The sequence below is a fragment of the Odontesthes bonariensis genome, chromosome 21, assembly GCF_027942865.1.
Source record: "Odontesthes bonariensis isolate fOdoBon6 chromosome 21, fOdoBon6.hap1, whole genome shotgun sequence".
Lineage (NCBI taxonomy): Eukaryota > Metazoa > Chordata > Actinopteri > Atheriniformes > Atherinopsidae > Odontesthes > Odontesthes bonariensis.
Window position 1 is genome coordinate 8497343 of NC_134526.1, and position 25262 is coordinate 8522604.

At 41.1% G+C, this 25262-nt stretch overlaps 1 protein-coding gene across 2 annotated transcripts in view; it reads left to right on the forward strand.

Moving 5' to 3' along the window:
* The window catches only part of lrrc4ba (leucine rich repeat containing 4Ba), a 40729-nt gene extending 19639 nt beyond the window's left edge, over window positions 1-21090 (forward strand). For both annotated transcript variants that reach the window (XM_075454061.1, XM_075454062.1), the window contains 2 exons: window positions 8427-8964; window positions 15069-21090. In XM_075454061.1, coding sequence (XP_075310176.1) covers window positions 8719-8964; window positions 15069-17024 — 2202 coding nt within the window. In that variant the 5' untranslated portion in view covers window positions 8427-8718 and the 3' untranslated portion in view covers window positions 17025-21090. The remainder of the gene's footprint in view (window positions 1-8426; window positions 8965-15068) is intronic.
* The last annotated feature ends 4172 nt before the right edge of the window (window positions 21091-25262 follow it).

The window sequence follows — 25262 nt, forward strand, 5'->3', positions numbered from 1 at the left end:
CACATCTTCCTGAAAACGAGCATTTCCCCGTCACTATTGACATAAAAACATCATTTTAATAGGTTAGAAAGTGCAGCTTTTAGGCTGAAATTTGATCTTTTGATTGAGTTAACCTGTTTTTACACCTCTGTTCCTCAATTTTCCTCAACTAAAGTTCCCATTCGTGTTTTAGAGGAGTTTACTGACCATCATTGCGCAGCTATCATACCCTTTTTATCCAATTCAAACTGGGCAGCCAGCCTGTCATTTTGCATTAACTGGCATGAAAATATGTCAGCGTAACAGAGCATTACTGAAATTGCTGAATCCTAGACAGTAATCCCTTCATCGCTGTTTATGAAACATTAAAATTGATTTCAGAAAACATTTTGAGCAAACTGATTTAAGAAACATCCCATTTTAAAGAGACAGAAGCTTAAGTGGATCAGCCAAAGGTTTGCCAGCAGCCCCACTTCTATCTAACATAAGACATAGGACAATGAAATAAGACACAATCTTTTTCCATTTGAAATTGAGCACATAAAGATGTCTGATTATTTGCTGCTGTGTGTGTTTGACAACCAAAAATCCATTAATTCAGATTAGGTTTGCAAAACTTTGCCTTCCATATTTTTCATCTCAGTTAGATTTTTGATATATTTCTTTCACTTTTGGAGTGTTTTTTTGGACAGAGACTACGGTACATGCCAAAAAATTGGATTAAAGTTTAAGCGAACAGGCTAAGAACCAACTCGCTTGCCAAGCTGTCATATTACACTTAACACTTTTTGAACTATATTGAATATGAAATGATATAAAACACATTAAGAATGTGATTGGCTAAAACCCTTCTGCACTAAGCCTGGCTTTCATTGGGATTTATGTGCATGTATACCAAATGTAGAGGCATTCAGGACTAATTCAAAGTGGTTCTGAATTGTTAAACCAAACGGCAACAGATGTTAAGTCACTCCAGTACAACAAAATGTTAAAAACAGCATGATGATCCACAATTTTTCATTTAATTGATTGAAAAATCTAAGTAGTTAAAAAATGTGCATACGAAAGAGAAAAATAGCAGGCATGCATCTTGCTCCATGTGGCCTCTATAGAAAGCATGTATCTTTGTCACTGCTTCATCTAGACAACAAACACCTCCCTAAGTTGCAAAAACATACGTGATTCCCACCATCAGTTATTGGAACAGGAGTGAATATCATTTTAAATTCAAGGTTATTGGTCTTAACAAGGATCTTTGTGACCAACAAAGCGTTTGTGGACTAACAGACGTTAAAATCTTGGCTAAAATGAGTATTTCTGATATTTATAGGTCCTCTTTTGTAGGCTGGGAAAATTCTAGAAGCAAAGCCTGAACAACTAAAAGTCTGGATGTCTGGTCATAATTCACACCAGGATTTCTTTGCAAAATTGAGTTGACGAAAACCCCAATTGATATTCTGCTTGAGTATGAACAGGTTCATACTATTGGCTTTTATTTAATCCAAATCTTGGTAAAGAAAATGGTCAGCGTGGATGCACTTGTAGTGTAAAATCCACTATGCAGCTCATGTTATATGTGAGCAAAGTATTCTTTATGCTGGTTCATAATAAGATATTTCCTGTTGAACCCCTACATTCGTAATAATAAATGTGATCTGAAAAAAAATATTAGGAGCAAACACAGGAAGAGAGCCCATGAATTGACCAGTGGTGTAAGCACCAAGCATATGTGCTATAAAAAAGGGGAAATGGGGTGACCCACTGTTCGACACCAGGATTTTTCCCCTGAGACTTCACCCACTGGCTATTTCTCAAGGTGCAAAGACTATGTCAGTTATTGAGGATACATCCACTTTGTGCTGTTGGCATTTATACTGAAGCTGGAGATAGAAAGGTTGGAGGAAACAAGACAGGAGTTGGCTCCGAGTTCTCGCTCTTGCCCTCTTCATCACCCCACTACACTAACTCACTGCCTGTTGTAGGCAATTAGACCACAAGCATTATTTCTGTTTACAGACAACCTGTGAGCTGCAAATTCTGCAAGATTGTTTCTGAATCGTTTTTTATTGCTATGTGTTATGTGAACTGTTACGGCCAATATTGATGTTGCTTTGAAAGAAGGAGCCAATTTTACTTTAGAATTTTTTCAGGGTTTTTAAGGCTCTGAAGCAGCTGTTATACTACAGCACTGGGCTCTAAAAATCCACTCTAAAACATGGGATAACATGAAACTGCTTTCCAGTGAATATGATCATTAAATACAATTAAGATTAAGAGTTTCAGACGGTGTTATTGATCAATACTGATTTTGATCAGTAAAACCTTATGATATTTCTCTATAGATGGAGCACAGCTAACTGAATTATAATTCAATGTAAACTGATTAGGGAGATTGTGCAACGACAGCTGCTGATTCAGTCAATTTATTGAAACTGTCCCTGGTGCAGCATCACTATTAGCAGCTGTGGAACAGTAAATATAGGTGCATTCTGCTGCTCCATGTAAAATCAGTTTTAGGACATTATTTTAAATTACTTCCTTGTCACAGAAATTGAGGTGTGTGAGAGCAGATTTTCTGCTGTCTGGAAGCCTCACAGGCACGACCCTGAATGTTGTAGATGTCACTACGATCAAGAAAGGTCACGGCTCCATTCTCACCGCACACAACCGACATGATGAGCTTTCCTTTTTTCTCTCTTTTTTTTTTTCTTGAGGCTGCATGAGCTGCCATCTTGGTGTTTGCCGAGTCATTATTGATGGGCCTCCATGCTGATGTGCAGACGGGATACTGGAGAGAAAGAGTGTGCTCCTGTCTGTTCCACTCACTGCTTGTTTGACTGCCTACTCTAGTTGTGTCTTATCTTGCTTCTCGCTTCTTGTGTAAGTTGTAATAATTTCCATCCAGCCATCTGCTGCACAATCCTTTCATGCACAGAAAACCCAACTGATGACTAGTTGCTTTTAACTGTGAAAAAAGCCAAACCATACACTCCTTATTCTGCTTCTACAAAGGCGATTGAAAAAAAGGGGTAAATTACACAAACTTAGTGACCTAAAATTGAAAGCTTATCTTTATGGAATAAGATTTACAGCATACATTATTGCAAGGAGTCTAATCTTAAGAAGCCTTTGGCAAGTCAAGCATTAAAAATGTATTGTGGGCAGCCAAGCATTGCTTTGACGCACAAGACTTGATTTTATATTCTGGTCAAGATTCTAAATAAATCAAATATGTAATTACTAGGAGAGAAATGTGTAAAATAATGCACGAGACACCTATGTTTTTTCATTTGATGCAGCTTTTAATAAGTTTTAGGATTTTAATATTCCAAATAAAGACACAATAGACGATAAAATATTTAATTCAACTATGACTTATAGTGGTATACAGTTTAGATAAAAGTTATTTAAATTATTTTCCTGGTCTGTACTAACTTTATGCTTTTCAGTAGCACAACCCACTACTGCTGATAATAGTTTGTGATAATGTATGTAGCATCTGAGCTGCCTAATTCTCTCCAAAAGAAGGCTTAAAAAATTTCACGTGGAAAATTAATAACATATGTCTCCCTAATGATGTAAATCTAAAAAAATGCATCACGTATATTGAGTAAAATAGAACTATGCTTCTGTCCTGTAATTAGAAAACACTGGCTGTCTTATATCCGTAGGGGGGAAGCCATAAAACAGAACCAGCAAAGAATTAAAAAATCAGCAAAGCTGAAACAATGAGCTGAAAGAACCACAATAATTATGATTGTCATGAAGATTTCTATTTATTGATATCTGGCACTTAGCATTTTTTAGAATAAAGATAAAACCTCATTCCTTCAAACTGCTCAGATGTAATTCCTAATTTTTGCCTAATTTAATATATATGTCTGTGAATAAGCAAAATCCATCCTCCTTTATGTCTAACTCTCACGGTGCAGCAGCTGCTCACCACTGACTGCCTAAACACTCTCACCTCTCTGGTTTAACAAACAGCTGATAATGTGTTGATTATGTCAAATAAACCTTGTTCCTGACAAGTCGCACCTTGCAAGTGTGCAAATGCTTCTTACATGTGAGACCCCGCCTGTCTGAGTCCGTGTTTTTCAGACTAACATTGGTACACTGCTGCCCTACGGTAGAAATGCAGCTAAGCTGGCAGCTTGACAACATTAAATTGGATGGGAATCTGTTTGTTGTTTTTCAAGGGCTTTAAGTATTTTTGACCAAAAGCAACAAGAGCAAAGTTAAAATTGTGATTAAAAGCTTCTTTTTTCAATTAAAGTCAAAAAGTCAAACTACCCAAAAATCTTTATGTTGACTGTCAGAGAGAAACATGTTTTAAGCAAAATGAGAAGGATGCTGGTTAAGATTATAGGCTATCCGTGCCTTGAATAGTTGAAGACACACTGACGACTATATTATATTTTTCATGATAATCAAGTGTTTTGTCATTCCATGTACTTTGGAACACTCTGGAAAAATTACCCTGAGTTCTGCACCTGTGATTTGTAGCTGCTTGTCACTTTTCTGGATGAATAAAACTGTACTGTCATCATCCTAGCATGAACATCATCACTAGAAAATCTTGATCTTGGTTTGCGCTGCCTCGTGGCTTTTGAAGTGTTGATGTCATTCACACTTTAGGTTAGGCCACTTGTATACGAGTGTGTGTATAGGGTGCTAATGAATGAGGACGGGGGGAAGGACAGGGGTGGATGTGGAATTGGTGGGATACAGCTGGACAGAGTGGGGGACTGTGGTGAATAGGTAACCATGGTAACTCTGTTGGCTAAGATTTGAATGCAGAGGCAGGAATGAGAGAGCAAAAGTGGGGGAGTCTGTGGAGGACGGAGGGATGTATTTGCAGTGTTTTGTGTTCCGTGGACAGAGGAAAAGTCAGGGTTAAGGGTTAATATGGACCTCTGTAGCAGGTTAATCTTTCATCAAACTACAATGTCAGCGTTTACCCCCCCCCCCCAACACTGGACACTGTAGCAATCCAAACCGGGGGAGCTCCATTCTCAGGATATACACTGTAGTATCGAGGAAAAAATATGCGAGGCAGCTGGAAAGGTGTGGGGTTGAGTTTGCAAAAGAGTTCACAGAAGGGAAGACTATGTGTCCTCACTTTTATAGAAGGAGATGGGAAGTGGAAGATGTCAGGGAGATAAAGGCAGAAAAGAGAGGACACGGAGGAAAAGTTTCAGGCGTTGTAACATGTGGCAGCGGTGAGGCAGAACACAATCAACCGGCCTCTAACTAGCTGTCAGCTCCAACTAGTCTCAGTCTCATCTACTTAGTCTCGTAACTTCTCACCCAACATCAGAGCTACCATCTTAACCTTAGCTTCCACCAGCTGTCTTTTTTCTTTCTTTTTTTTACACCTTTCAACTCCACTCGGATGTCTCTACCTGAAATAGCTCTGGCACGTACACCTCACTGGTAAGAGCCTAAAGGTGGCTGGAAATTAAAATACCTAAAAAGGTGACAGCAGCACCAAAAATAACACGTAGTAGCTCTTCCTCCATCATTGCTGGCAAGGCTGCATGTCAGGATACAGATGATGAGCAGCTGAGGGGCTGCAGGAGCCGGCGTTGCTGCCGTCCTCTTCTTCCTGTCCAGGGTATACCGCCAGCATGATTTATCGCGGTGTCCTTGTGTGTTTTAATGTCATTGAACTTCAGCGTACGCATTATTGATCAATCTTGCCCGACCAATCCAAACCCACCTCTCCTCCCACACATGGAAACCTCCCTCTATTCCTCTCTTTTTCTCTGTCTGTTTCATACTCATCCCTCTGTATTGTCTTTTACCTCCATCTCTCCATTTTATATGCACCTCTGTGTTGTCATCCCCCTCCCTCCATCTCTGTCTGCTTTATATTCATCTCTCTATTGAGGCTGTTCTCCTCTCCTCTTTCTCTCTTATGGAGTGAGAGATTATTAATATTAATGTCTCTTCTTTTCTCCCTCCCTATTTCCCTCTTTCACTTCTTTATCTCATCTTTTTTCTTCAACTGATCTCTTTTCTGCTCTTCCCACTATTTATACCTCTCTAGGTCTTTATCCCTTTCACTCAGATTTCCCTCCATCTGTCTCCATCTCTATCTCTTTCTTCCTGCCTGCCTCTCTTTCTCCGGCCCTCTCTCCGCAGCTGTTCAGTATTCATCTATTACTGTAGTGTTGATAATTCCCTTCACTGCCTGCAGCCATACAGTCATCTATCAGATTAATAATCCTTCTCTCCTTCTCATTCACTACAACCCCCTATCCCTCCCCTCCAAAAAAAACTGTGTGCCAAGTGAGGATGCTCAGCGTGTCAAATGAGTTTGCGTGTCAAAGTCCCATCATTACAACTATCATCATTAATAACCGTATCTAGATTGCCGGATGCCCTTATTTAAGGTTATTCATGTCTAAATAACCTGCAGAGGGTAACAGAGGCTCTCTGCCTCTGCATGCTGGTGAAGTCTGATTTGACCGGCCATCTATTAGTGCTAATGTCGACTGCACCATTCGCCACCATTCTACAGCCCCTGGAGCTTACAGCACTATACTCGCACAAGAATGGAATTAGCATTTCAGTCCCACCTCTGTGCCCATGCTGCCGCAAAAAAAAATGCCCCTGCTTACTGGTTTCAGCTGCTCATTGTTTTCAGGGTTTGGACCTTTAATAAGTGTGAGTTTAATTACAGGTGTTGAGCGTAGCATGTTCAAACATCAATAAATCATTGTCATGTTAATTGTTATACCTTGGTATAATTAGTGTTAACAAATGAGACCCTGGCAGAGATATCTGGAAGCCTCTACCTCACACGGGTGGTGTTATTAATGACTATCAGAATTAAGACCAAATGTCCCAGAAACCCTGTTGCTTCCTGCCATAGAGTAGATCTAGCTTTTTTGATTCAAAGATGTTGATGGTGGCATAATAATTGTTTTTGTTTCTTTTGCTCTGAAACAACAGATTTTCTCTAAAATCTAGTTTTGTTTTGCACAATGAAATTTGACTTGATTGATACTTAAAATGAAGTACGGTTGGTTAATATTTAAAATCTTTACTTTATTTAATCACTGTTAATATCAAAAGCATGGCATTTAGAGTACATTTTCATACCCCTTTTACTCAAAATCCTCCCACTTGGGCCTCTGTTTAGGCACAAAAACAATCAGAGTTTGGGTTGGAATAGGAAACTTTCATGCAGCATTGCATACGTCTTTTTTGGGAGGACAATCTCACATGTCTTCCTTTCTTATATGGTAATGATTTTATATGAAAATATGAGAATATTTTCATATGTATCAAAAAAGCATTATCTAATTATTGATTTTTATGGTCATTTGGTTTTACTTGTTGACATTCATTGAATTTCTTCCTACATTCTCTTATTTTCTTAAGTTCACTTATGAATTGACCTCCCTGGCATTGTGTCCTTAAAGGTTAAACATACTATGTTTTAAATTTTTTAATAGCAGCAAGAGACTATTTGTTATGTCATGATGGCATCCTTACTAGAGGATAAAATTATAATGCCTCTTGGTATTATATTATTTTCTAATTTTTTAGTTGAAATGAATAGAGGACCCAGCTAAAGCAGTTGCTAAAAACACATTATTCAGTATTCTGCACATACACTGTAATGATCTGTAATGATACGTTCAAAGATAGAGGTTGGGCAGATTTGTGTGTACAATTAATTCATTGAGACACAAATGAGGATAAGTGGCATTTAACAATGTCTTACTACAGCTTTCACCACTTATTTTTAAATGCAGAGCAGCCATCTTCTTTTTTTGGTCTGTTTTTTTCTCCAAAATTATTGTTTAACTTGAAAATTCAAACTTGGCTTTCCAGAAAAGGAATTAGAGCTGCCAAAGGGCCTAAAGTTGCATTTTCATGTGCAGTTGTATTTATTTCTGTGAACAACATGCACAACCTGCACTCTCAAAAAAGTTTGAACCGAAATTTAATTGCATCATAGCCACAAAATCATCTCCATGCCCGATTTGTATTGAATAGTAATGTTTCAGTGAAGCAACATCTGTCACCAAAACATTATCACAGAATGAATATTAAACTCTGTTTTAACTGTTTCAGTGGGATGCAAATTATATAACCAGTTGTCCAAAAGTAATTTTTCTATGTTGAGTGCAGTTATGTAAAGTCAAAATCACACCTTTCATGTTTTAGCCCCTCGGCTTCGAACGATTAATCACAGAAACCATCTTCCACCAACCCTGCATGTGTGGATTTGATTTGTGCAGTGACACAGAAGTTCTGATGCTTCTGTTATTTTTTTTCCTCAGACAATCCCTCCCATGCTAAACTATACAGTCATCTATAGTTTGTTCTATTCAGTGTGTGTTGGTGAAGACTCAAAAATACCGTTTGTGCTCTGTCTATAATAACCGCTCTCTTTCTCTCTCTGTCTTTCTTGTCTTTATTCTTCACAGTAACTCCTGGGTTCTTCTCGCTTCTCAAAAAGACTCACTCAAATCCCCCAGCAACGCAAGGAAAAAAAAGGAATAACAGCTGTTCATCTGCATATTTCTATGTTCAAAAAACAAGGGAGGAAAGCACAGAGATCGACGGAGGACAAAAACATCTCAGAGGATGTGGAATTAGAAAGAACAAATTGCCACTGGAGGACCAAAAGGAAAGTAAACCATTTCTCACAAGTCCACAGGCGTGGAGCCACCTCACCTGTACCTTCGGATTAAAGAGCAGGGTCATGTCCCAGGTGCCATGCGCATCGCCACGCTGACCTGCCTTCCCGGCCCTTCCCCCCTCCTCTTTCTATTGGCCCAGCTGCTACTGCGGCTCCTCCTCCCTGGGCCGGAGTTAGTGGGAGCCGCCTCCTCCTGCCCTTCCCCCTGCACCTGTTCCAACCAGGCCAGCCGAGTCATCTGCACCAGGCAAAATCTGGAGGAAGTGCCCGAAAGCATATCAGTCAACACAAGATACCTCAACCTGCAGGAGAACTCCATACAGGTGAATAATGGCTAGAGAAAGCTGCAAGTCAGGCCAAATGATTACATGCCAGTGTAATTTAAAGTGTGCATTTGTGTTTATTAAAACTTATTCAAATATGACTCATAAACACACACATAAGGATGATTTGAGACTGTCTCGATGACAATAAAATCCCTCCCTTTATTGCTATAAAGAAATACATTCACGCTAACTTATTTTGTTAGTTGCAATTAAGTTTAAGTGTTCAGAAAATATTATTGATTTCCTTCGACTGCTGGTTGTTTCTTGTATAATGATGGTTGCTGTGTGGTTTGCAGTAATTTTATTCACAATCACACCACAGCAGAAATCCCTGAGCAAGTGGCAAGTGTGTAATTCTTAACATGACAGTTTTCAGTGTTAACTTTGAAAGCACACTGACACACCAGATGGAAGATTTTCCTTTCAGAACGCACACATACATGTAAATCACTTCATACAGATGTTGATATGCATGCATTATCAGAGGCAGTTGTGGATTTTATGATTAATTTGTTGAGGCAGGTTTTTCTTTGAAACTTTATTTCTAAGGAAAGACAAGAGAGTAAGCATTTAGAATGATAGAAAAAGGCACTTAAGCCTCTGCCGAACTGAGGGAATATTTCATGAATTGAAAGAAAGACATATTTCCAAGACACCATGCTGGCTTTTGTATGCATTACCAATTTATCGAGAGTCCCTAGACGGCATTTGTGGCTTCTCAGCTGCAGGGGAAGATCGTTTAACCACAAACCATCGATACAAAGCCCAAGAATGTCTAAATTTGTAAACGGATTGGGTTGATTTTACTCTTTGCCGCAGCATTTGATGTAATTGGATCCATCCTCATGTTGCTGACAGTGCTCTGTTCTTCTGTGGCTTTAAATTAATTTCCACCACATTTCATCTTTTGTAATGAATAGCACGGGGCATCCTAAACACTGTTAAAATTTTTCAGTACATCTTTTATAATGTGCTCTGCATGTTGGACACAGCAGCCTATTCTTTGGAGAAAACATCTTATTAAACATTATGTGATGTTCATGGAGCATAAATGGGACATCATGCATCTTGATTTAGTATGTGGGGTTTTTAGAGAGGCCGTTAACATGAAAGAAAAATTAAAGATGTAATAACAGTATTTGTTGCGTTTCGTTCTCAGCCCACAGATTTTGATTTGGTTTGTTGTATCCTGCAGCTCCACTTGAAATGATTAAAAATCTAAAAATGTTTTAACACCTGAAGGCATCCTAGATTCTCTGGCTTATTTTTTCCTCCACTGAGTACCCTGAGAGTAAAGCCTTGACAGCTCCCACCCCCTCTTAACATCCTCATCCCTTCCTCTTCTCTCTCTCTGCCCCCCTCTGTGCCTATCACCCATCCTTCCTCTCCCCCCACTCTTGCTCTACATACAGAGGAAGCAATGGCCTGACTCCAGGAGTCTCTGTGCATCTCACAGAGTGCTTTGGCCACACATATCTCAAACATTCAGAGTTTTAAGAGGCCTTTAGTTGCGCTCACTTGCTGTGCGCCTTTGACTTCCCGCCAAATGAGCTCTAGTTGGATCACACCAAATACCGGTGAGTGCTGTCCAGGGCCGTGGCACCCATGATTTTCAGAATCATGTCTTCCTGCAGAAAAGCATGTCTTCCGGTTGTTAATTTGTGCTCCACTCTGTGCTGACACCCTTTAAACAGTGAATTGATTTTGTTTCATAGATTTGTCTTCTGAAATGATTTGTGGCAACACTTTATGTAAATAGCTCAATACTGATTATCGGCTTATTAGCAAGAGATTAGAATGAGCTGGTATTAAACCCCTGAGTTTCACAGAAATACCGAGATAAAAAGAACTTCAGTGTTCTGAGCGATGCGATAAAGTCAGAAATTGGTCTCAGTGGATTCAAGATCTTTTAAAAGTGGTCCTAATAGGCCTGATTTTTATCATGTGACTGTTTGTTGAATAAATTGTGAGCATTAAAACACAAACTAGATGTGATAACTTTTAAGTCCTCGAAACTTTATTTTTGCCACTGAGTAGTTTTGTCCCTTTGTGTTATTTGCCCTTCCATACTGTATGCTCAAGGTGGAACTGTTGACTCTTTAGTGCAACTCATCCTGTTTGCAACGTATGGAAGCTGAATGCAGGGTTCAAAATGAATCTGCTTCTGAGCCAACAGTGGAGGAAAAAGTTTAGACACACCAACCCATTCATTTAGACTGATCCGACGTGTCCAAACTTTTGGCTTTTATCGTTGTCACAAAGCTAAATCAACGTGTGTGTAAAGCCAATTTCAGACTACACTATCTTCAGTGTTGTCAGATGGTTGTATTGTACACACCACACTACATGTTTTTCTTATGATAAGGAAATTTTAAGTCTTTGTGGGTTCACACTATGCGACTGGTTAGCCGCAGGGGGTCACGCAAGATAAGATTTTTTTTCCATAATTAATCGCTGCCTCTTTGATTGATCTTTAGCAAGTGGTTACTGCTGTCATGCAGACAAGTTTCTCTTTAAGGGAGAGTTGATGCGTCTGTCATCACCTCCCTGACATAGGCATGTTATTTCAAAGTACACAATGGCATCCTCTTTGTGGTGTTCTAGTACATTCTGTGTCAAAAATGCTTGTGATGAAACAATCTGATTGTAAGCTTTAAAACAAGGGAACTGTGCTCTTGAGCAGGAGAAGGTTATTGATTTGTGCTTTACTGCACCACCTCTATTTATCAATGCTGGGGAAGCTACTTAAGAAAAAAAGAAAAAAAAGCTTACCTGTAGTACAAATACCTTCACACGGGAAAAAGTTGAAGTACAACAAAGCAACCTGAGAAAGAAATCTTATCTAAAACTACTTTGAAAAATGACTTCAACACTGACAAAGTACCAAATGCTTCTTAAGTTTATTGAGTTATTCACATGTTAAATATAATTACTCCATTATTCATGTGAATGTGCATATATAATGTCTTAGAAATTGTTGAGCAGAGTCACCTACTCTCTTCTTGAATAAATCACAATTAAAGTGACAGGTTTCATCAGTAAGTAAGTCAGTGTTCAATATCTGCTTAAGTATGGCCATGGTGACTCTCATCGGGCTGAAGCTGAGGTTTATCCATGATGACGTTGTTGCTGTGTGAGCACTGAGCAAAGCCTGCCCTTTTGCACATGCACAACACAAAGGTCAAGTTAGTGTGTGGTACGACTGCCTGATGAACGCATTGCCTGGGCATGCCTTCACAGCATTCAGGATGAAAACGGTCAACGGGGGTTCAATTACAGTAGAGAGGCAATGATAACATAGGAGGAAAGCTAATTCCCCTCCTTAGAGGGCACAAAGCTGTTTGTTGCTTCAATAGTCACACAAAAAAAAGTAAAATAGGTTCTGAATTCCGATACAAAGGTAAATGTTGTTAAACTACCAGAAAGCCATTGAAATACGTAATTAAAGAAATTAAATGTAGCTCACTGACTTCAATCCTGGATCAATTCAATCACTATATCTTCATGAGTGGATTAAAGTTCAACATGGAGGCCACAGTTTCATGGTTCATGTTGCTGTTCAGGGTTCGTACATTTCAAAAGCTGATGCGTGATGGTCAGTGAGGTGGAAGGGTCAGCTGTTATTATTATTATTATTATTGAACATGGACTCAATTATATTGGTTCCTATGAATCATTTATTCAAAGTTTTGTATCTTCCTCACATGGATTCACAATGTTTTGCTAATTATTCCATCTCTAAATAAAAAAAGGCATGTTAGCACTACAAGTGCATGTCTTTCATGGTTATATGCCATCCAGTATGCTATAATAAATGAAAAATCAGAGTAATCAAAACCGTTAGGAAAGCTGTGTGTGATCCTAATCCCTATTAAGTATTAATGTATGAAAGGCAAATTAAAATTTCAAAATGTATTTTGATTATTATTGTAACAGAAACTAGACCACAGGCAACTTCAGAATATGTGTAGTTTATGTATTGAAATCAGCCCAATTACCAGCATAACATGTAAACATTTTACGTTTCAGCAAACCAAGAATACTAATATTCTCAAAGTCTCTGAACCAAAAGAGTATGGTCTTATTCCTAACTCATCAGATACTGACACTTTGTCAACATGTCAAAGTGCATTGTTGTGAAAAGCTGTATTTCAAACCACACCACAGTCCATCTGAAGCCGAGCAGTGATTTTAGTGTCGAGAACCACAACAAATACGAGGGGAGAAAGACAACAACATCCATCCATTTTCATGTGGTACTTACAAAAGTGTTGGAACTAAATGCTCTTTCAGACATGTATCCCTCTTCATTATTCAGACAGAAGCTGAACAAGTTCATTTCATGTCTGAATGGGAATCAGTTTTTATAGTAATATTCATTACTTTCAACACAGCACATTCATATTTCGTGAATTCACATTAACAGACAGACACGCACAGGTGTAAATTTGGCTTTTCAGATAAATACAACAGGTTGTTGTTGCTTTAACAGATTGATATTGAAGCCATTTTACGTATTCTATTGTTATCAGTGGTGAGTGCTGGTATTCGCAAGCATACAGTGTGCCCACATTTTTCGTGTAGTATAGTGGAGTATATCAACTTCCAAATTCCATCTGATGTGCATCACAGTTAGTAGTGGGATGCAAGTCACTTTTTACTTTTTATAGGAAGGCAACCTGCCTTGCCCTGGTTCTTTCTGGCTATTAGGAGCTACCTTTATTGAATATGTTGATAAGTTGAGGCAATGACTACCGATACTGATCCTTACTCCCTGATGTGAAACAGCAGATGATTCATGCTACATGCTTTGAAAAAAAGAAAGTGTATAGTATATTCACTTTTCGAGACACTGCAACACCACTGACTGTTAGGTACTATGTAGTTTGGCAGAGAGGACACAGGAAATTCTTACTAAACTTTTGGTCAACTAAACATAACTTTATGTGGAAAAATAGTTGACTGAAGAAACTCAACCTAACTATTTTGTGCTTTGGCCAAACCAAACAACACAAAAAGGGGAAACAAATAAATCAGTCATGAATAACACACAAACTAACCAAACCTAAACCCCCCCACACCAAAGTTGCATATGATATAAGCTGATGCACCAGCTCCTGGATTTAACGGTCCTCAAATGCTCGACTCCAGCTTATACTCCAACAGAAAGTAAGACAACTGCTGTAACTGAAAAAACAAAGGTGAGATGAGTGTGTTGAGATGGTTTTCCCAGTGTGGGACTTGGCCCATCACACCCATACCTGAAATATGCTTTATTTTTTTAAGTGGTGTTTTGTGAAGTGCTTATGAGAAGTCAGTGTTGTAGGGCTCTTATACACCGAACCGACATCAAGATGAGCGACGATGGCAGAGCAGAACCCCCTGTTGTGTCTTCTCACATTAGTAGCGTTGGGGAAAAAACTACTTGAACACACCGCAGAGACAACCTTCAACTGCTAACTCCAGCATACAATGTATGTCTGTGCAAGATAGAACCGAATACAGCAGGACTCTTTAAATTATTTAGTAAGTTAAAAATGTAAACGAAACAATGTTATATAAAGTCAGGTCATTATTGCTAAGTTATAGTTTTTTTCAGCGTATTTCGACTCAAAAAACCTGCTTCAGTTTACACTAATAAATCAAAAAGGATTGTTTTGTACTTGTGCTTTTATCAATCATTTAAGCTTAATGGATCAGAAATTCATCATGCATCAGAAAAACGTACTTCTGAGTTCTTTCATGACTGAACAGATGATCCGAGTGATCGCTATCACTGCCTGACCTAGCTGCAATTTAAGGTAACGAATTGTTTCGACAGAGTCTAACAAAGTCGGTGGTGTGTTTCACACCGAAAAAACAAGAAAGACAGATGTTGTTTAAGAGCTCTTATACAACAAACCAACAATCTGCCGTAGGGAACGTAGGAAGTGTTTGTGAACGTCTGTGGCTCAAATGCACACGCATAATGCAATGTGTCTGTGATTCGTAGAAACATGCAAAAAGCCCTTACAGTGTAAATAACCACAAAACTCTGTCTAAAAACTAAATTTATGTTTCTACTTATTGTGCAGTAATTTTGTCATTTTCTGTTCCTGCAGGTGATCAAGTCAGACACTTTCAAGCACTTGAGGCACCTTGAAATCCTCCAGCTCTCCAAGAATAAGATAAATCAGATTGAAGTTGGAGCATTCAATGGCCTCCCCAACCTCAACACACTGGAACTCTTCGACAATGGCCTCACACTGGTGCCATCACATGCCTTTGAGTACCTCAGCAAGCTGCGGGAGCTGTGGCTGCGCAACAACCCCATTGAGACTTTGCCAGGCTATGCCTTCCACCGTGTGCCCTCGTTACGTCGACTGGACCTGGGTGAGCTCAAGAAGTTGGATTTCATCTCTGATGCAGCCTTTGTGGGCCTCATCAATCTACGGTACCTGAACCTGGGCATGTGTGGGCTGAAAGACATTCCTAAGCTTACAGCCCTTGTACGTTTGGAAGAACTGGAGCTTTCAGGAAATCGTCTGGAGATCATTCGTCCCGGTTCCTTTCAGGGACTGGCCTCTCTTCGCAAGTTGTGGCTAATGCACTCACAGGTGTCTGTCATTGAGCGCAATGCCTTTGATGACCTGAAAAACCTGGAAGAGCTCAACCTCTCCCACAATTCCCTGCACTCTTTGCCCCATGATCTCTTCACACCCCTTCACCAGCTGGAGAGGGTGCACCTCAACCACAACCCTTGGGTCTGCAACTGTGATGTACTTTGGCTTAGTTGGTGGTTGAAAGAGACAGTGCCCAGCAACACCACCTGTTGTGCCCGCTGCCATGCTCCCCCAGTCCTAAAAGGCAAGTACATCGGAGAGCTTGACCAGAGGCACTTCACCTGCTTTGCGCCTGTCATTGTGGAGCCACCCACTGATCTTAATGTCACTGAAGGTATGGCTGCTGAGTTGAAGTGTCGCACAAGCACGTCCACAACGTCTGTCAACTGGATCACCCCCAACGGCACGCTAATGACCCATGGATCTTACCGGGTGCGTATCTCCGTCCTGCATGATGGCACACTCAATTTCACAAATGTCACCCTACGAGACACTGGCCAGTACACATGCATGGTCACAAATGCTGCTGGCAATACCACTGCTACTGCTGTTCTCAATGTTACTGCTGCTGATGCCAGTGTCAACTACACCTATTTTACAACAGTTACTGTGGAAACAGTCGAAGCTGGAGTAGGTAACGAGTATGCATTAGTTGCCATAAATGAGACCTTCATTCGGGTTCATCCTGGCCCTACTCCCTCTGACCTGTGGCCAGATGGGGTTCCTACCACAGACTCCTCTCTACCTGCTGGATGGTCCTCCTCCTCTCCCCGAGCCACTCGACCCACGTTCACTGTGCCAATAACTGAGCCAGGCTTCTCAGGTCTGGACGATGTGATGAAGACCACCAAGATCATCATTGGCTGCTTTGTAGCCATCACTTTCATGGCAGCAGTGATGCTGGTGGTGTTTTACAAGCTGAGGAAGCAGCACCAGCTGCATAAACATCACGGTCCTGCTCGTGCCATCGAGATCATAAATGTGGAGGATGAGCTGGGCCCTGGGGCGGGTGGTCGGGGTAGTGGCATCTCTGGAGGTTCAACGGTGACACAGAGCGGAAGCAGTGGAATAGGAGGGGGCCAGAGCCTAAGGCTGCACCACCCAGAGATAGTCAACTTACCAAACCTGGCTCGATCAGAACACCTCAACCACTACTACAAAACTCATCACTTCAGCAACAACATGATGACCCTGGGCATGGGCACAGGTTCAGGTATGGGCCTCAACAACAACAACAACCCCTCCCCATGCTCTCAATCACAGACCATATCCTGCTCCCAAGTTTCAACTACTTCCTGTGGGGGAATGTCCACAGGTGGCACCCTGCCCTCCCCTGTACCCCTGCCCCAGCTGGGCCTCCACAGTTCTCTGAAAGGCCTAAAGGGAAAAGGCCAGAATGAGCCACTCCTTTTTAAGAGTGGTTCAAAGGAAAATGTGCAAGAGACTCAAATCTGAGTAAAGCTAAAGATCTAAGTATAAGGTAAGAAGAAGGGGATAGTACATAGAGACAGTGGTACAGAAAGTTCCTGTGAAGCTGAGCATATGAGACTGACTGTGGCCAACTGTCCTTGTGGACAGATTTCAGAGAAGACTAAATTTCACATAGCCAATGTTTTGTGATGTCAACCTGTTGACAGAGAAGAGCATATTGGAATACTGTAGGAGACAGTACACTAGTCTCACCAATAACATCTGCACAAAGTCGACTTTAAACCAGAAACATCAAAGTCATCCATTGTTTGCAACCTGCGATGGTCTTTGCTGAAGCTCAACATCAAGCTAACTGTTTTCACTCAGTGGACAAAAGTGAACAAAACACATGTGCAGTGAGTCCCTCTAGGTTGTATGCAGATTGCTTCATATATTCTCAGATGCATTCGGTGTATATATTTAGAGGGAGACATAATATTGGCCGCAAACTCGTCAGATTAGTACTCGGCAATGGAAGGGACTAACAACTGATGATTTCCAGGAAGCACTCAAACATAGCAAAAGGGAAATAAGAGCAGTGCAGCAAAGCTGTTCAGAATATCACAACCACAAAAATTGTTTTGTGATACACTTTCTCACTTTTTTCCCTCTCACACGAGCTAGTGTCTTCTTCAATGGACGAAAGCAACAGAGTGGGTTATCATGGGGAGAAGCAAAATCCTGAGGCATAAAGGACAAAGAGAGATTAAAAAAGGACTGAACATGCATATTATATATATCGTAAATATATTTTCATTCAAAGAAATAAATTATAAAAAATCTTTATCAAGCTTCTGACTAAAAACTACAAAGTCTGAAGAATATATTGAAAAAAACACACACACACACACAACACACATGCGCAGCTGTTTTGGTGGCCCTTTCCACGACAACGTTTCCCATCTCGGAACATAATAGCCACCCTGACTGGACACATGCGGGAGAGTGGCACCCATGAAGCTACAACACAGACCCGTGTTTTGGTAAATTTATTTTGGTCTCAGCTTTTTTGTAGCCACAAAAAGTTTTTTCCCCTCTCATTCACTCAAAAAGGGTCATTTGAGGGGGACAATCTTCATGCTCTGCTGCGAAAATATGACTTATGACTACAGCTTTTCGTCTTTCGGAACAGTGGCACTGTAGTATAAATAATTATTCTCATAATAGTAATAATGATAACAAGCTTAGCTTTATTTGTCATGGCTGTCATTGAATTATTAACAGTATGTTAGAAGAATTTGAATTTATTAAAATGTTGCACATGCCAATTTAGCATGTCTCTAAAATCAGTCATTTCTGAAATATTCAGACTCAACTCATGATTTAAGATCTCACTGATAATAATATGACATATTATTGTTATTGTGTTATCATTATTATCATTCATGTGACAATTATTGTTACTACTAGTGCCTACAGAAAACTGAAAAGTGATTTTTTTTTTTTCATTTGTATATGACACTAAAGTTAAGACTGATCCTATCAGACTAACAAACAACAGTGGGACAGACTCAAGGTTCTACTAAACGAACTCCACGTGCATCAGCAGGAAATAACCTGGCCCTCAAAATGGCTTCCTCAAGTCCAGCCCTCACTGACTCCTCTGATGTCTCAAGCAGTCAGGGACCCTTGTGTTATCAGGCATTAAAGACAGGACATGAACCTTTGATGAAGACTGCACCTTTGCAGAGGATTATTTCACAACTGTATCTCGGTGTTATCGTGTATGAGTGGATTTCATGGCAGCAGGGAGCTAAAGGGACGACCGGCATTGCCGAGCATTTTTAAAGGTAAGCAATGCTTGTTCGGTGAGGAAGAAGGTGGCATATAGTACAGCAGACACTGGTGGGTGACTTTTGTTTTTTAAAGAAAAAAGACATTTAAATGAAAAAATATAGAACCTAGATCTCTTTTAAAAAAAACAAACTATTATGATAAGTGTTTTTCATTTTTGGTTTTTATCTAGTTTGATTTTTAATTTTTTTTAAATCACGTGTTATCTTTATTGTAATATTGTTATTGTTATTATAATTAGCTAATTACACTGGTTATAATTATGAGAGATGTTCTGTTAGCAGAGGTCATTTTGAAAATTTAAAAAAAAACCTGGCACATATAATGGCAGTTGAAGTCTGTGAAATTTGGTGGTTATTTTTTTTTTCCCCCCATTATGTTATGATCAATTTTAATTGTAGTATCACTGTTTGTATCCCTTTGGCTCCTCTTGAGACGAGACGTAGCGAATGTGAAATGGTCTGCATCGGGTCTTTTTTTCTGCACAGGGGGACAGGAAGGGCCCTGCTCTTGTTTACTAGCTCACTCACACTTGCGGTGTACTTTTGTGAATGTCATCACCATCACAGTGCTCAGAGTGCGATTGCGCTATGTCAACGCCTCGTTGCCATGACTACACACTCAGACTAATGCACCAAGCGGCGTCACCATCAGCGCCTCTCTGTATGGACTCTGGCACCCCTCTGCCCCCTGTCAGTCGTGTTCCTCTGAGGTGCCGTATCTCAAGGAGTGGGCCGATGTTCCTTCAGTGGTAGCAAATCAACCTAAGCATTGTAACCATGTCCTCACATAAAACTCCACCCTCCTCCACCTCCCCAACCCACAGCATCCTGCCATCAGGTTTCCTTGGCAACTGTTGCTGCTGCGACAGCCCTTATCACAGCGTCTTGATTTGGGTTTTGAATGCTAAACAGACAAGAGCAGAACATATGCAACTTCATCTATGATTTTTCCCATTTTGTCAGGTAATTTTCCCCCCTAATGGTCCCGTTTTTTTTTTTTTTTTTTTTTTTTTTTTTATATCAGCGGCTATATTTCTCACTTGACTGACTTTCTGTCAGTGAATCACGCCATTTACATGCCACTATCCCCAATTTACCTCATTTGCATAGACCCCACACCATCACTTAACATATTTATGTACCTTACGCTTGTGATTAACACTCATACCCTGCGTCACTCATTAACATATTTCTCTCCCAGCACAAGGGATCCATATTCCCCTCACAAGTTATTTACATATTCATCTGCCTCTGTGTGTGCAAATAACAGAAATTGTCATGTGGGCATGCTTGTGGGTAAGAGTGCAATGTGTGTGTATGTGGCTGTGTGTCAGTTTTGTGTACATCACTGGCTGAAAGCAAGGACTGTTACAAAAGCTATTTACCCCTAACTCCTCAGACACTGCACACCCTGCCCGCTGCCTGTAGTAGCTCATCACTTCGGAATGCGTAGCCCCTATGGCACCTGAGAAGTGGCACAAACCAGAGGCCATGTTATTGAGGCTTGGTGTAAGTGAGAGCAGCGGTTGAGCTGGAGACACACAGTCACAGTGCTGCAGTCTCTGAGTCACAGAGTAGTGAACACGCTCCCAACAATCTAATGGAAATGCTGTGTTTACTGTGCAGGAAGGGACCCACTCATTCACCCATTCAGGGAGTAGGTGAAAAATCACCAGAATATGGGTGTGTGTGTGTGAGAGTGAGTGTCTGTTTGGATCTTTTATTGCATATACAGCTTTGGATTATTTTTTTTTTTAAAGGCCCGTTGTACTGTTGTATAAGGCAAAGAAATCAGAACTTATGAAACTGTTTATGGCAAAAAAATGTTCCCTTGTTGTTGATACAATTCATGTCTGTGTTCAGGTGGGCTTCTGCAAGCCTGGTTGTGTAAGGTGGGTGAGACGGAGGAGGGGTGGTCAGACCTCCATTTTAAATCCCCTGTTTAAACCAGCTCTGTCTGTCTTCCTCAGCTACGGGCTACTTTTATGATCCTCTCACTGAGACTTTAAGTAAAAACATTTTTATTTTTTTTCCGCTTAAGCAGCTCCCCCTTTCGCTCTCCTTCTCTGCATATTGGGATAAACCCAACTGAAGGAAGGTCTGTTCAGTCAGACAAATCTCAGCTTTTCACAAAACAATTTGAACCCCTTTTAGCCCTCTGCCACATCAAACTCAGGGTCGAGGGTCAAGTCTAGTGGTTGCATTTCTTTACCTCTCACCTTCTGCAGGTTATTCAAGGTTAGCATTCTCATTGCCCACCCCCCCCCCCCCCCCCCCCCCCCTCCCCCCCTCCCCCCCACACACACACACACACACTCATCTGTATAAGAGAGCAGCACCTTTTGGTGAAGCTTAAGTGATTTTTAATGCGCTTTTTCAATGGCCGTATTTGTGGTTAATCGCCTTGACGGTGATGTGACTTTTAGTTATAACGATGCACATGAAACGATTTAGGGCTTCTTACTTATGGTGAGAGAGGCTTGTGCAGCCTCAGATATGAGAATGTTCCCGGCTCAATCTGCTGCTCATTGTGGCCTGTGGTGTTAAAAACCACGGCCACATTCACACCAGTCCCTGAAGGCAGAAGTGCACAGATGTTAACCTCAGCACCACGAGCCCTGTGTGAGCTCTACACTGCTTAATTTTTTTTACTGTCACCTCCTTTTTAAAAATAGCATTGAAGCAATAGCAGGGCTTAATGCATTATTGATACATATGGTGTCAATGATGCATGTGCCAAAGCACCAGTGCTAATTTTCTTCACATTGCAGAGGCCAAGAACTTCAAACTGGTTGTAATTCATGTGCATCGTTATCGCTATTATTTTTCACATGGGACTGCCCATGAGAGCCAAATGTTGCAGCTTGTGTTCTCACATGACGGCTGTTGGGATTCTGTTAAGTGCAGCGGTGTTTTGTGTGCCACTGTGTCACCAAGCCCCCCCTCCTCCCCACACAGCAGCACCAGCAACAGCAGTTCTCCCTTACGGTGCTTCATTATGCCTCAGCTCTGGGATGTTTGGCATTCAGGGGCTGCTTTTATCAACCTCATGCTAGTCTAAGGTGGAATTGATGACACCAGTTGTTTTTTTTATGCCCCAGTCATCCTGTTCAGTCATATTATGTGGAAATGAAGAACTCCTGTTTGTCAGATGCGCACAGACATTTTCTGTGTCATCGCTGTGAAAGTAAAAACCCTTTCCTGAAGCCACAGATCAAACCTGACCACAAACTATCGTATGTGTACATGTAAGAGCTGTACACACACACACTTACGCTGCCGCTGAATGACTGAGTGATTTATTGATTGAGGAGGAGCTTGTTTTCAACAGTTTGCAGCTGGGTGCAGTGGAGGTTAATGCAAACTCTCAGCCGCTGCCATTGTGCTTCAGTCCATGCGCGCGTGCTTTATATCCTGTGAAGGTGTCCTTAATTTGAGAATGGCCGGGACATTAGCACATGGCTTATTTCCTTGTTGCCTTGGAAACCATGTCTCTGGCCACAAGATGTCAATTTTGGTCACCTGATGAGCTTTGACTGACGTAGAGATGTGGAGACAGGAAGGGCTGTTCATTATGTGTGGGCTGTGACGTGAGAGTGATGAGTGGTGCTTCATCCTCGATGAGTATCTGTTCTGTGTCACTCAGCTGTGGGTCAGAAGGCCTCTGAGCAGCAGCTCAGAAGAAAAGAGGAAAAATCCACAGTCACTGAAATAGTAAAATGGGACACGCTTACAGCCCATGTAATTGTAAAATACTGCTTAATGGGGGTCGTGAAGCCAGAGCGCTGCTTATCATAGAGCTTCTCATGAATGCTTTATGAAGGGGAATATCATAGTAGCCATGTGAAAAATCTTGTACTCCACGGGGTAAAAAAGAAAAAAAAGTTTTTAAAAAAGCCTGTTTTTCCTTAGATTCTGAAATGCAGACATTTGGGGCTGTACATGGTTTACACCTGACAGCAACCATATTGAACTTTCATAAAGAGATTTGGGTTTCAGAAACAATCTGGGATGTTGCAGCTTATGTTGCAACTCATGTTGGGATTTGCAAACATACTTTTGCAGTGACTTCATGCCCAGGAGCTGCAGAAAGCTTCCCCTTCAGTTTTGTAAAATGTATGGACTCTGGGACTTGTACTGGAATGTACTGAACCAGCCTTAACTATTAAAGGATGTGCTGACCCAGCAGCTTTGCTTCTCTCAGAGGACAGGCTCACTGTTAAGTTTCCACATTCCCTGCTATTCATTCATACTGTTTATTGTTTTTTGGCTCTGCATCGTAATCATTCTTTGCAATGTCTAATGTTTGTTTGAAGCTGGGCAGGGGCTGCACCTTTCAGTGCTTTGAAGTGTAAATTCATGAGAGCAGAATGAAGGAGAGTGAGGAGGTAGAGACAACTATGTATAATGTATAGAAACTAGTGGTTTGGTAATGGAGCTGTCTAACTAATCTGCCTGTTAAGGTAGCGGACCCCTCAAAGGACATGTGTTCAAACCCCTGCTAACCACCAACTACATGGGTCAGAAACCGTCTAGTCTCAGAAAGGTGAAACTGGAGCAGAAATCAGCCCTGACCCAGATAAGCCTCCCCAGCAGAGCTCTGAATCAGAGCTGCAGCCTCGTCTCACTCAAGCAAGTTTTTAAAAAGCAGAAAAGAGTTGTAAACAGTCATCAATATGAAATAAAATTTTACTGGCGATATAGATTTTTCTTGACTCTTTTTTGTCTCCACCCCCGCGTGTCAGTTATTGAGGCATGCTCCTTTTCTCTTTGGTTCTGATTTATTTATCCGGTCTGGCCCTTGGTACCCTCATTTCGTGTCTGCTCTCAGTTCTGCTCGGAATCTATGTGACACCAGCCTCACAAGATATAGTCTTACCCTAAATGCTTATGAACTGCCACAAGCGTCAGTCGGCAGGCACAGGCTCAGGCACAGGCTCTCCGTCGTGCCCAAGCTGCAGTGTTTTACTGTGGCCCAACATGGCTGTGCCACATTTACCAGGCGCTAGAGCCTGCTTACCATGCAACAGCTTCTGTCGCCTCAGGCTTCCCCACCCTCTGAGCCCAGAGGAAATAGAGTGACAAGGGAGGACAGGGCAGACAGAAATTGAGAAAGAGAAAGAAGAGAGACTGAAAAGAGACAAGGATGACAGGAGAAAGAAAAGACGGAACTGAAAGACACCATGTGGTATCTTTAGAGATTTTTCTTTACATATGAGTTTGTGTACTTGGGTGAAACACAAACAAAGGTCCAGGATGTGCGAGTCCTTTTGGTGTTTGTGTAGTATCTGCATGAGTGCCATAAGTATGCATATTTACATGTGTCCGACTTGCGTGCATGGTATGTTTGTGTAACTGAGTGCAGCAGAGATAAAGACATGAAGGAGGAATGGCCGCCATAGTGCTTATATGTCACCCAGCGCCAGAGGGGAAATGACTCCTCTCTGTCCCCGACCCACGGGAGGCAGAGATGGGGCACAGCTGACTACTCCTGCTTCTCTGCCTTTTTCTCACCCTCGCTCTCAAAAATGTAGCGAGATCATCAGTCACGGCCTCTCCCTTTCTGTCTTAGTCACACACGTGCATACTCTAATGCTCTCTTGCTCCCAGGAGTATGTCTTGTATTATCCCTCTTTCCTCATCCCGCACCTTGCATCCCCTTCTGCTCTCGTCCTCCACTCTTCTCTATCTACCTCATGCTTCCTGTTTAACCCCTCCCACGTCCTCCTTCTGCCATCTTTTACCCCCTGCAGCTAGATGTCACGTTATGGTTCTCATCCCCATAAACACACACATAGACACCCCCCCCCCCCATGTTCCTGTTAGCCCCCTGCACCACTGTGATCCTCTCAGGAAAACTGAAAACAAACCCACAACAAACCAAGGCCTCAGATATTTCCTTCCCTCTGTTCAATTAAACATGGCCTCCATCTGCTTCTTTGTTATGCTTCAGCTTTTTTTCCAGCAAAATTGACTATGGTTGTTTTTGTGATTGTTTTTTAAGACTGTGTTTTAGCCTGTTATAAACCACAAATGTGCAAAACAACACTGGAGGAACATGTCAAAGGGGTGTGTTTCTGTTTGTATGTCTGAAGGAGGGAGGATTTGTTCTGCTTCGAGGTTCTGTGCCAAATCTTTTTCAGAACATTCAATCTCTGTTCATGTGCCATACTGAGAAATTTATGAAATAAAAATAACGTTTTTTCACAAATGTTAAAGTGAGATTGTGTTGCTTATTTTTGATTGCAAATTACAAACTGCAAACAGCTGCAGGTTACCGTCTATGTGTGTAGTGAATCGAAATGTATTCTTGACGTGTTCTTCCATGTTTATTTGTGTGTCTGTCCTCTTTCCTCAGTCACCTTTTTCGTTGGGCTGCAAGACTGTTGCAGGATGCGTGTTTCTGTTTGTATTTTGAAGGGATTGT